Genomic DNA, 13,531 nt, shown 5'->3' with positions numbered 1-13,531 from the left:
TTATTGTTTATTGGAGATGATAATCACGTAGAATGTTTTAGGTACAAATTACTGGGCATTTGTAGTACTTGTACCCAACACAGTTATGACATGTTATGACATGTTATGACATGCTTCACTCAAACATCTGTGTTCACATTGTCATCAGCTCTTGTATTGGAGTTATCAGCATCCCGCAACAAGAGGTGTCCTTCTTTTCACACTGGTTCAACTGTGTTCACATTGTCATCAGCTCTTGTATTGGAGTTATCAGCATCCCGCAACAAGAGGTGTCCTTCTTTTCACACTGGTTCAACTGTGTTCACATTGTCATCAGCTCTTGTATTGGAGTTATCAGCATCCCGCAACAAGAGGTGTCCTTCTTTTCACACTGGTTCAACTGTGTTCACATTGTCATCAGCTCTTGTATTGGAGTTATCAGCATCCCGCAACAAGAGGTGTCCTTCTTTTCACACTGGTTCAACTGTGTTCACATTGTCATCAGCTCTTGTATTGGAGTTATCAGCATCCCGTAACAAGAGGTGTCCTTCTTTTCACACTGGTTCAACTGTGTTCACATTGTCATCAGCTCTTGTATTGGAGTTATCAGCATCCCGTAACAAGAGGTGTCCTTCTTTTCACACTGGTTCAACTGTGTTCACATTGTCATCAGCTCTTGTATTGGAGTTATCAGCATCCCGCAACAAGAGGTGTCCTTCTTTTCACACTGGTTCAACTGTGTTCACATTGTCATCAGCTCTTGTATTGGAGTTATCAGCATCCCGCAACAAGAGGTGTCCTTCTTTTCACACTGGTTCAACTGTGTTCACATTGTCATCAACTCTTGTATTGGAGTTATCAGCATCCCGCAACAAGAGGTGTCCTTCTTTTCACACTGGTTCAACTGTGTTCACATTGTCATCAGCTCTTGTATTGGAGTTATCAGCATGTTTAGTTTGAGCTACTCTTCTTCTCATGAAAGAGTCTTTCTTGCTTTGTTTGGTTACCTGGCTGCTGGCATCTTGGCACCCTCTCCGATGCGCGATGTGGGAGAGTGCAGCACACACGCATGTGTATTTTTAGTGTGTGTGTTGGGGGGGGGGGGGTGTATGGGTGAGAGAGTGCAGCATGCATGTGTATTTTTAGTGTGTGTGTTGGGGGGGGGGGGGGGGGTGTATGGGTGAGAGAGTGCAGCATGCATGTGTATTTTTAGTGTGTGTGTTGGGGGGGGGGGGGGGGTGTATGGGTGAGAGAGTGCAGCATGCATGTGTATTTTTAGTGTGTGTGTTGGGGGGGGGGGGGTGTATGGGTGAGAGAGTGCAGCATGCATGTGTATTTTTAGTGTGTGTGTTGGGGGGGGAGGGGGGGTGTATGGGTGAGAGAGTGCAGCATGCATGTGTATTTTTAGTGTGTGTGTTGGGGGGGGGGGGGTGTATGGGTGAGAGAGTGCAGCATGCATGTGTATTTTTAGTGTGTGTGTTGGGGGGGGGGGGGGTGTATGGGTGAGAGAGTGCAGCATGCATGTGTATTTTTAGTGTGTGTGTTGGGGGGGGGGGGGTGTATGGGTGAGAGAGTGCAGCATGCATGTGTATTTTTAGTGTGTGTGTTGGGGGGGGGGGGGGGGGTGTATGGGTGAGAGAGTGCAGCATGCATGTGTATTTTTAGTGTGTGTGTTGGGGGGGGGGGGGTGTATGGGTGAGAGAGTGCAGCATGCATGTGTATTTTTAGTGTGTGTGTTGGGGGGGGAGGGGGGGTGTATGGGTGAGAGAGTGCAGCATGCATGTGTATTTTTAGTGTGTGTGTTGGGGGGGGGGGGGTGTATGGGTGAGAGAGTGCAGCATGCATGTGTATTTTTAGTGTGTGTGTTGGGGGGGGGGGGGGGTGTATGGGTGAGAGAGTGCAGCATGCATGTGTATTTTTAGTGTGTGTGTTGGGGGGGGGGGGGTGTATGGGTGAGAGAGTGCAGCATGCATGTGTATTTTTAGTGTTGGGGGGGGGGGGTGTATGGGTGAGAGAGTGCAGCATGCATGTGTATTTTTAGTGTGTGTGTTGGGGGGGGGGGGGGGGGGGTGTATGGGTGAGAGAGTGCAGCATGCATGTGTATCTTTAGCAGTTTCTGTTGTGTGTATGTATTATGCCCTGCCTGTGGTGATGCTGTGTCTGTGTAACCATCAGCGAACCCCCTACCATTTCACCTTAAGCTGGTCGTCATTTCTAGCTCAATATTGGATACCAGGATTGAAGCCTGCTTTCTTGTAAACTAATTTGCCCTAGTTCCATCTTCTTGACCTGCTGAGTAGACTGTGATGCATCTATAGCAGGTGCATTGGACGTGAGCACATTGTGACCAACGTGTCCACGCTGTCAGAAGCCCGTACAGTAAATTCTCTCTCACGGGCCGCTACGGTGGGTCATCAGCCCGTTGTGTGGAATCCACAAAACCCTCATTTGATTATTATTATTATTATTTTAATGTTTGATCATACATGGAGCCCACTCACTCTTTTGCCTGAGAGTTTTATGATGGCGCATCAAAAAGTCCACACTACAGAATTCCACATACAAGACTTGGGTTTCCAGAATCATCAAATGTTAATTATCATGAATGTCCAGCATTGAGATGTGTGTTGTGATAGCGTATCGAGGGTACTGTGGGGTTCTGTTTGGAAGCAAGAGGGAAGGGAAGTGGGGTAGGTATTGGAGGGTGGATGAGTTGTATTTTTTGTAAAACTGAAACCACAGTTCTTGCTTAAGAATGGACAGCACTTTGCAGATGACTGGGTAGCCATGCTCGCTACTGAGTATGTCAGAAACTGAAAGTGGTGTAGAATTTTTATTTATCATTGAATTTGTTTTTTAAGACACCTGTAGGGAACCAAAACTCCAAACTACACAGTGCCACTTGTTAATGTTTTGTAAATATACTAGACCATGTAAATACAATGTTGTGTGTATATAAAAAAAAAATCTTTAAAATAAAAGGGAAAATGATTTGTGAGTTAAAATGTTTTTATATAGAGAATGCCGAACTTGTGTTTTAAAAATCGAAGCGAAATTGAAATCTTCAACTGTACATTAATGACGTTGCTTTTCCACACTGCAACAGTGAGGTCAATGCAATGTTTTGATAGTAGATTGATGTTATGTTTACTTAGCACACACACACACACACACACACACACACAACTGTATTCCAAATTCTACATTTCAGAAGTGTGACTGATGCATTGATAGCATAAATGTAAGAAGCCTAAAATAATAGCATTTCTACTTGTAGGTGATCAACCTCCCACGTTCCAATAGCCTCAATTAGACATATTTCCCTGTTTGCTTTGTGTCTGCTTTTAAGTTACGCATTGAGCATGTTGGAATGGAGTGCACAGGTACGGTCTGGATATCCATGGCAGGGCATATGATGATAAGAGAGAGCCGCAAGTATTTTCAAGTTTTCTACTCCGCTAGCCAGCACCTCGCCTAAATAGGTGTGTGTTTATTTTTCTTCTAGGGCATATGATGGATGACACATTCATGAAGATCACACTGAAGCCATTTTAATTTATTTTATTTTTTATTTCACCTTTATTTAACCAGGTAGGCTAGTTGAGAACACCTTTATTTAACCAGGTAGGCTAGTTGAGAACACCTTTATTTAACCAGGTAGGCTAGTTGAGAACACCTTTATTTAACCAGGTAGGCTAGTTGAGAACACCTTTATTTAACCAGGTAGGCTAGTTGAGAACAAGTTCTCATTTACAACTGCGACCTGGCCAAGATAAAGCAAAGCAGTTTGACACACACAGTAACACAGTTACAATCAATACTACAGTAGAAAAATCTATATACAGCATGTGCAAATGAGGTAGGATAAGAGAGGTAAGGCAATAAATAGGCCGTCAACATGGTCAGTAAGTGGCGCTGTTGTTAAATGGAGAGGAATCACGCAGTAGATATTTAGTTTTTCTTTTTTCAAAAAGACATGTTTTACCCTGACATGATGCAGTTTAAAAACATTGAGATTGAGGAACTCACACAGACAGTGTGGTTAAAGAAGGTGCAACAGTGCCTCTTCAACCTCAGGAGGCTGAAGAAATTTGGCTTGGCCCCTTAGACCCTCACAAACTTTTATAGATGCACCATTGAGAGCATCCTGTCGGGCTGTATCACCACCTGGTACGACAACTGTACCGTCTGCAACCGCAGGGCTCTCCAGGGGGTGGTGCAGTCTGCGGTCTTCCCAATGCATCACCGGGAGCACACTGCCTGTCCTCCAGGACATCTACAGCAGCCGGTGTCACAGGAAGGCCAAAAAAATCAAGATCAACCACCTGAGCCACGGCCTGTTCACCTCGCTACCATCCAGAAGGTGAGGTCAGTACAGTTGCATCAAAGCTGGGACCGAGACAGAAGCTGTTTTTCAATCTCATGTCCATCAGACTTTTAAATAGTCATGACGAGCTGACCTCTGCCCAGTACCCTGCCCTGAATTTTAGTCACTGTCACTATGCGCTTACCACCCGGTTACTCAACCCTTCACGTTGGAGGCTGCTGCCTATGTACAGTACATTGACATGGAACACTGGTCACTTTAATCATGTCTACATACTGTTTCACCCACTTCATATGTATGTACTGTATTCTAGTGTGTGAATAACCTGTCTAAATAAGGTCCCTCAGTTGACAGTGCATGTAACAGCAAAAACCAAGGTGTCAAATTAATTGCCCGTGGTGGGGATTTTTTTTTCAGCAGCAGGGCTTGTGAGACTAGTCAGGATTGATGGAAAGAAGAACGGAGCAAAGTACAGAGATCCTTGATGAAAACCCACTCCAGAGTGCTCAGGACCTTAGTCTAGGGCGACGGTTCACCATACAACAGGACAACAACCCTAAGCACACAGCCAAGACAATGCAGGAGTGACTTCGGGACAGGTCTCTGAATGTCCTTCCGTGGCTCAAGGAGAGCCCGGACTTGAACCTGATCAAACATCTCTGGAGAGACCTGAAAATAGCTGTGCAGCGACGCTCCCCATCCAACCTGACAGAGCTTGAGAGGATCTGCAGAGAAGAATGGGAGAAACTTTGTCATTATGGGCTATTGTGTGTTGATTGATGAGGAAAAGTTTAGAATAGGGCTGTAACGTAACAATGTGGAAAGTCAAGGGGTCTGAATACTTTCCGAATGCCGTGTATGTGTATATATATTATACTTTGGTCTCCGATTTTTCCTACACCCGCAATAAGGTCTACTAACGTAAATATGTGTATGCGATTTGATGCATGATAAAATGGGCATAATCTGAAACAACACCATATGATAGTGTGAAGTTGGGAGGACGTATTTCTTTTACTATTTCATTTTCATGATTATAGAAACACCCAAGTGTCCCTTTAAATGCAAATCGCAGTTTTGTTAGGGATTTATTTCGACGTCATTTCCTGAGGGGAATTGTGTGCTTTGCCTCCCACTTCTCTTGGGACTTGTGAAAATTGTCTCGCGTATCGAGTAGGAATTATTGTAACGCTAGTAAGACTACATGTCAACCATGGACACGTATTAGTTTTACTTTGTGAAGGTGGACCAGGCAAGTGGTTTGGTTATTATTTTAGATATCGGCAAGTATTTTGTGAGTATTGCTTATAGTATAGGACTTTCGGATCTACAAGTGGCCATCGGCGACAGCAGCAAGTGTGAATGTCGGACTTGTTTCATCTGTCGCTTCAGCATCCTCACAATAGGTAACGGCTTTTTAACCCTGTTGCTGTCGTTCATGATGGGTTCGTCTGTCCCACAGGCTCACGATGTTTTGTCCCAAAGCTAGGTTAGTAACGTTATACGGTATTTATTGGGGCAGATCATTCTAGCTCACTACAGTAACTTCACTAATAATAGGTAACGTTAGTCCAAATTGTCAGTCCATAACGTTTATGTAAAATTGTCACCTTTTCAGCCCAATTGGATGTAGTTATGTCATGGCGAATAACCTGCATATTGCTAACAGTAGTTAAGTTAGTGTTTCTTCCCAACTTCATTGCCAAGCCATTTGGAGCAACAACAACTATTTGTGGGGAGTCTACATAACATTGTAAAAAAGTAATAGGCCGAGAAGAGAACTTAGTTGCTGTGATATGAGTCACACAATTTTATATTTGATGTGTTCCTCAGACGTATACTGATGCGGCTTCTGTCACTGTATTTAACAGACTGAACAAAAAAAATAGCTATTTTGTACTTTAGTGTGTGTACAGTTGAAGTCGGAAGTTTACATACACCTTAGCCAAATACATTTAAACTCAGTTTTTCACAATTCCTGACATTTAATACGATTAAAAATTACCTGTTTTAAGTCAGTTAGGATCACCACTTTATTTTAAGAATGTGTAATGTCAGAATAATAGTAGCGAGAATGATTTATTTCAGTTTTTAATTTCATTCATCACATTCCCAGTGGGTCTGAAGTTTACAAATACTCAATTAGTATTTGGTAGCATTGCCTTTAAATTGTTTAACTTGGGTCAAACGTTTCAGGTAGCCTTCCACAAGCTTTCCACAATAAGTTGGGTGAATTGTGGCCCATTTCTCCTGACAGAAATGGTGTAACTGAGTCAGGTTTTTCGGCCTCCTTGCTCACACACACGTTTTCAGTTCTGCCCACAAATGTTCTATAGGATTGAGGTCAGGGCTTTGTGATGGCCACTCCAATACCTTGACTTTTTGCCACAACTTTGGAAGTATGCTTGGTGTCATTGTCCATTTGGAAGACCCATTTGCGACCAAGCTTTAACTTCCTGACTGTTGTCTTGATGTTGCTTCAATATATCCACATTTTTTTTGCTGTTGTTCTGGGATTGATTTGCACTTTTCACACCAAAGTACGTTAATCTCTAGGAGACAGAACGTGTCTCCTTCCTGAGCGGTATGATGGCTGCGTGGTCCCATGGTGTTTATACTTGCGTACTATTGTTTGTATAGATGAACGTGGAACCTTCAGGCGTTTGGAAATTGCTCCCAAGGATGAACCAGACTTGTGGAGGTCTACAATTCTTTTTCCTGAGGTCTTGGCTGATTTCTTTTAATTTTCCCATGATGTCAAGCAAAAAGGCACTGAGTTTGAAGGTAGGCCTTGAAATACATTCACAGGTACACCTCCAATTGAGTCAAATTATGTCAATTAGCCTATCAGAAGCTTCTAAAGCCATGACATCGTTTTATGGAATTTTCCAAGCTGTTTAAAGGCACAGTTAACTTAGTGTATTTAAACTTCTGACCCACTTGAATTTTGATATAGTGAAATAATCTGTATGTAAACAATTGTTGGAAAAAAATACTTGTCATTGCCAAAGTAGATGTCCTAACCGACTTGCCAAAACTACAGTTTGTTAACAAGAAATGTGTGGAGTGGTTGATAAAATGAGTTTTAATGACTCCAACCTAAGTGTATGTAAACTTCTGACTTCAACTGTATACTTGTGATATCGCTTTTCAACGGGAAAAGTTCAAACAAAGCTGCAGTCCACCTTTTAACATCACGATCTGATTGAGGAACTCAACCGATCTGTATCATTTAATGCTTTCTCTCGCATGTGCAGGTAGTGTTCACCAGGCCCAACCATGCTGAGTTTCCTCCGCCGAACGCTGGGCCGGCAGTCCATCCGTAAGCATGCTGACAAGGCCCGGTTGAGAGAGGCCCAGCGGGCCACCACACACATCCCTGCTGCCGGGGACTCCAAGTCTGTCATCACCTGCTGTGTGTCAATGCTGGACGGCACAGACGTCAGTGTGGACCTAGCGGTGAGACTTTACACACAACACAATGGGAAAGATTCTGAATACCTAACCTGTTGTTTGAGTTTCAACTGATGTCAAGGTACACCCCATGAGGAAGTAAACGAGTGAATAATTGGTACAAGGCTTTCAAAAGCTATTTTAAATGGAAGGACAGAGCAGGCACATGTTTTTGGTCATGCCAGGTGCCCTGAGGCTGATGCTCTCTGTGTGCCATTGGTGCTGGTTTCAGTCCATTCCCATGCATATGGTTCTGCTGTATAGTACTTAGTGACCAGCTCTTTCCATTGCTCTGAGATCCTGCTCCTTCCATTGCTCTGAGATCCTGCTCCTTCCATTGCTCTGAGATCCTGCTCCTTCCATTGCTCTGAGATCCTGCTCCTTCCATTGCTCTGAGATCCTGCTCCTTCCATTGCTCTGAGATCCTGCTCCTTCCATTGCTCTGAGATCCTGCTCCTTCCATTGCTCTGAGATCCTGCTCTTTCCATTGCTCTGAGATCCTGCTCTTTCCATTGCTCTGAGATCCTGCTCTTTCCATTGCTCTGAGATCCTGCTCTTTCCATTGCTCTGAGATCCTGCTCTTTCCATTGCTCTGAGATCCTGATCTTTCCATTGCTCTGAGATCCTGATCTTTCCATTGCTCTGAGATCCTGCTCCTTCCATTGCTCTGAGATCCTGGTCATGTTGTGGACCTGTTCTCAGGGTGAGGTGGAGAATATGGTAGCTACTAGCTCATTGCCCTCGTCTCAGTGTGCTGTTACTGAGAGAGTTCCTCTCCGGTCTTGGCATTAGACCTGCATGCCAGTGTGTGTATATGTATATGACTGTGTGGTGTTGTGAGTGCTGTTGATCACTGGTAAATCATTCCATGACCCCTCTACAGCACACCTGGTCACATGACCTACTAGGTCTGAGCGATATATCAAATTAATTTGTATATGTTTTTGCGCCATGTTCCATATGCCTGCATTGCAAGTATTTTTGGTATTGTAATTTTTATGAGTGTTTGTCTCATGTTGTCTTTTTGGACTTTGGTCTCCTTCGCTCCTGTGCTGTGCACCTTCCCATTTACACTAGAGATCTGAATATAATGATGAGATGCTTATGTCTCCACCCTAACAATGGGAGTTGCTGTCCCAAAGGCGGAAGGCAGGCGACAAGTTTAGGTCAAAAATAAGCCTATAGGGCGGCAGGGTAACCTAGTGGTTAGAGCATTGGACCAGTAACCGGAAGGTTGCAAGTTCAAATCCCCGAGCTGACAAGGTACAAACAAATCTGTCATTCTGCCCACAGTTAACCCACTGTTCCTAGGCCGTCATTGAAAATAAGAATTTGTTATTAACTGATTTCCGCCTAGTTAAATAAAGGTAAAAATAAAAAATGTGGACAGATTTTGCGGAGAGTGAAACCTCTTCACTTCACCATTTATATAAAAAAAAAACAGACTAGACAGCTAGTATAAGTCTTTGGCCAGCAGTGTTTTAGCCAAAGACTTATACTAGCTGTCTAGTCTGTGTTTTTTATACATGTGGAATAAGCTTAAAACAATTTTTATATAAGGAATTGGCAACTCGTTCTCATTCTGAGAAATAAGGTAAGCCGCTTGATTTTCACAATCTGAACAAAGTGGACAGGCTAGCATGCTGTTCAAACAGTTGGAGACGGACAGAAGGGTGTGTTCATAATTAAACTGTTCTGCCTTGTTTTCTAGAATATTGATCCAAGTTGACCTAACTTGAAATCTATAGATTAGATGGCTACCCACTAGCATGTGGGCTTGTGCTTGAGACATTGTTTGAGACCTGTGTTCATTTTCTATAATGCCTGCTACAGGAAGTTGGTCATTATTAGTGAATGTGCATTATATGCCTGGGTATGGTTACATTTTTAACAAAAAGGGAATTTTCATAGACTACCTTGAAAACCAGATAAGTGATTATTGCAAAAAAGCAGGTTAAACTATTTTGATAATAAAATTAATTTATAAGTGGGGCTTATTTATCCACATTCTTTACGTTACACCCTTAGTCTAATGTCCATTGCTTATGTTTCTTGGCCCAAGCAAGTCTCTTCTTGTTATGGGTGTCCTTTAGTAGTGGTTTCTTTGTAGCAATTCAACCATGAAGGCCTGATTCACACTGTCCCCTCTGAACAGTTGATGTTAAGATGTCTGTTACTTGAACTCTAAGCATTTATTTGGGCTGCAATTTCTGAGTCTGGTAACTCTAATGAACTTAACTCTGGGTCTTCCTTTCCTGTGGCGGTCCTCATGAGAGCCAGTTTCATCATAGTGCTTGATGGTTTTTGCGGCTGCACTTGAAGAAACTATAAAAGGTCTTGAAATGTTCTGGATTGACTGACCTCTTTGCTCATTTGAGCTGTTCTTGCCATAATATGGACTTCATCTTTTACTAAATAGGGCTATATTCTGTGTACCACCCTTACCTTGTCACAACACAACTGATTTGCTGAAACCTATTAAGAAGGAAAAAATTCCACAAATTAACTTTTAACAAGGCACACCTGTTAATTGAAATGTGTTCTAGGTGACTACCTCATGAAGCTGGTTGAGAGAATGCCAAGAGTGTGCAAAGCTGTCATCAAAGGGTGGCTACTTTGAAGAATCTAAAATATATTTTGATTTAACACTTTTTTTGGGTACTACATGATTCCATATGTGTTATTTCATAGTTTTGATGTCTTCACTATTATTCTACAATGTAGAAAATAATACAAATAAAGAAAAACCCTGGAATGAGTTGGTGTGTGAACTTTTGACTGGTACTTGTGTGAGAGAGAACTGGGTGGTTCGAGCCCTGAATGCTGATTGGCTGACAGCTGTGGTATATCAGACCGTATACCACCGTTATGACAAAACATTTTATTTGTACTGCTCTAATTACATTGGTAACCAGTTTTTAATAGCAATAAGGCACCTCGGGGGTTTGTAGTATATGGCTAATATACCACAGCTAAATGCTTTATTTAGGCACTCAGCTCTGCGTCTATCTCGTGAATGGAAGTTGGAAAAACTTTATTTACATTTTTAAGCCATATTGCCCAACCCTATGACCTACCCACAACCAGGAGCCAAGTGAATGGTGTAGAGGTTGACCGATTTCATCGTAATGGCCGATTTTTAAAGTTTTCATAGCAATCGGTAATCAGCATTTTTGGACACTAATCAATGGCCGATTACATTGCACTCCACGAGGAGACTGCGTGGCAGGCTGACTGCGAGTGCATTAAGGAGCCAAGGTAAGGTGCTAGCTAGCATCAAACTTATTAACTTATGTTAATCTTAACATAATCACTAGTTAACTACACATGGTTGATATTACTAGTTTATCTAGCTTGTCCTGCGTTGCATATAATCGATGTGGTGCCTGTTTAATTTATCATTGAATCACAGCCTACTTTGCCAAATGGGTGATTTAACAAGCGCATGTGAAAAAAGCACTGTAGTTGCACCAATGTGTACCTAACCATAAACATCAATGCCTTTCTTAAAAACAATACACAAGTATATATTTTTAAACCTGCATATTTAGTTAATATTGCCTGCTAACATTAATTTATTTTAACTAGGGAAGTTGTGTCACTTCTCTTGCAATCTGTGCAACAGAGTCGGGGTATATGCAGCAGTTTGGGCCACCTGGCTCGTTGTGAACTGTGAAGACTATTTCTTCCTAACAAAGACAGCCAACTTTGCCAAACGGGGGATGATTTAACCAAAGCGCATTTGCGAAGAAAGCATAATCGTTGCACAAATGTACTTAACCAGAAACATCAAAGCTTTCCTAAAATCAATACATAGAAGTATATTTTTAAACCTGCATATTTAGTTAAGAAATTCATGTTAGCAGGCAATATTAAACTAGGGAAATTGTCACTTCTCTTGCGTTCCTTGCACGCAGAGTCAGGGTATATGGGCTGCCTGGCTTGTTGCGAACTAATTTGCCAGAATTGTACGTAGTTATGACACATTGAAGGTTGTGCAATGTAACAGGCATATTTAGACTCATGTATGCCACCCGTTTGATAAAATATGGAACGGTTCTGTATTTCACTTAATAATAGTTTCTGGATTTTACCATATTAATGACCTACTACTTGTATTTCTGTGTGTTATTATGTTAAGTTTATGATTTGATATTTGATAGAGCAGTCTGACTGAGCGGTGGTAGGCAGCAGCAGGCTCGTAAGCATTCATTCAAACAGCACTTTTGTGTGTTTGCCAGCAGCTCTTCGCAATGCTTCAAGCATTGAGCTGTTTATGACTTCATTGGCAATACTAAAGTGCCTATAAGAACATCCAATAGTTAAAGGGATATGAAATACAAATGGTATAGAGAGAAATAGTCCTATAATTCCTTTAACTACAACCTAAAACTTCTTACCTGGGAATATTGAAGACTCCTGTTAAAAGGAACCACCAGCTTTCATATGTTCTCATGTTCTGAGCAAGGAACTTAAACGTTAGCTTTCTTACATGGCACATATTGCACTTTTACTTTCTTCTCCAACACTTTGTTTTTGCATTATTTAAACCAAATTGAACATGTTTCATTATTTATTTGAGGATAAATTGATTTGATTGAATACTTATTTTAACTTAATATAATACACATTCACTATTGTTGTAATTTATTGGTCCTCCAATAATCGGTATCGGCGTTGAAAAATCCTAATCGGTCGACCTCTAGAATGGTCTCTCTTCTCCAGTGGGAAGACTTGTCCCTCAATGTCCTCTTTTATTTCTCTGGGTTACAATTTCTAAGGCATTCCAGCTGTCAATCCAGTTGAATACCTGATCTTTTGATCCCACTCTGGTATTCCACTGTAATGCTATAGGTCTATTTATAAACCTGGTGGTTCGAGCCCTGTATGTGTGTATATGTGTGTGTATATATATATATTATTATTATTTTTTTTTTTTTTTTTTACCTTTTAAAAAGGCAAGTTAACAAATTCTTATTTTCAATGACTGCCTGTTCAGGGGCAGAACGACAGATGTCAACTCGGGGATTTGAACTTGCAACCTTCCGGTCCTTAGTCCAACCGCTCTAACCACTAATCCTGCCGTCCGTCTCCCTGGATACAGCCCTTAGCCGTGGTAGAGTGTATTGGCCATGTACCACAAACACCCAAGGTATCTTATTGCTATTATACACTGGTTACCGACGTAATTAGAACAGCATTCGAATCACCCAGTTTATAACAGACCGTATACCACGGTTATGACCAGATTTAGTATTTTTTTACTGTTCTAATTGTGTTTATAATAGCATTAAGACACCTCAGGGGATTGTGGTATAAGTCCAACATACCACGGCTAACGACTATATCCAGGCACTCCGCATTGTGTCGTGCTTAAGAACAGTGCTTAGCCATGGTACATTGGACATATTTTTTTATTTTACCTTTATTTAACTAGGCAAGTCAGAACAAATTCTTATTTCAAATCAAATCAAATCAATGACGGCCTGTTCAAGGCCTGTTCAAGGGCAGAACGACAGATTTTGTACCTTGTCAGCTCTGGGATTTGAACTTGCAACCTTTCGGTTACTAGTCCAATGCTCTAACCACTAGGCTACCTTGCCGCCCCCTCGTGCCTTATTGCTTAATTATACAGTGCTTCTCCATTTGTTTATTCTGTTTTGCAATGCCTCTGATTGCATTGCTGGTGGAGACTTATTACAACATGGAATAGTGCACTGTTTGTCTGAAGAGTTTTTGGAGTTCAGGGGTGTATTCATTACGCAAATTATG

At 41.8% G+C, this 13,531-nt stretch overlaps 1 protein-coding gene across 7 annotated transcripts in view; it reads left to right on the top strand.

The window, feature by feature from the left end:
- Window positions 1-5,407: 5,407 nt before the first annotated feature.
- LOC110501861 (band 4.1-like protein 5) overlaps window positions 5,408-13,531 on the top strand; it is a 47,693-nt gene continuing 39,569 nt past the window's right edge. For 5 of the 7 annotated variants that reach the window (XM_036959297.2, XM_036959295.2, XM_036959294.2 and 2 more), the window contains exons 1-2: window positions 5,408-5,712; window positions 7,564-7,765. In XM_036959297.2, coding sequence (XP_036815192.2) covers window positions 7,586-7,765 — 180 coding nt within the window. In that variant the 5' untranslated portion in view covers window positions 5,408-5,712; window positions 7,564-7,585. Of the gene's footprint in view, window positions 5,713-6,946; window positions 7,091-7,563; window positions 7,766-13,531 lie in introns of all 7 variants that reach the window. The other 2 variants (XM_090216158.1, XM_090216157.1) reach the window with 1 other exon arrangement.

Source organism: Oncorhynchus mykiss, chromosome 22, assembly GCF_057628025.1.
Source record: "Oncorhynchus mykiss isolate SJ-2025 chromosome 22, ASM5762802v1, whole genome shotgun sequence".
NCBI lineage: Eukaryota > Metazoa > Chordata > Actinopteri > Salmoniformes > Salmonidae > Oncorhynchus > Oncorhynchus mykiss.
The sequence above is the reverse complement of the archived record's forward strand: the minus strand, read 5'-3'. Positions and strand labels throughout refer to the sequence as shown.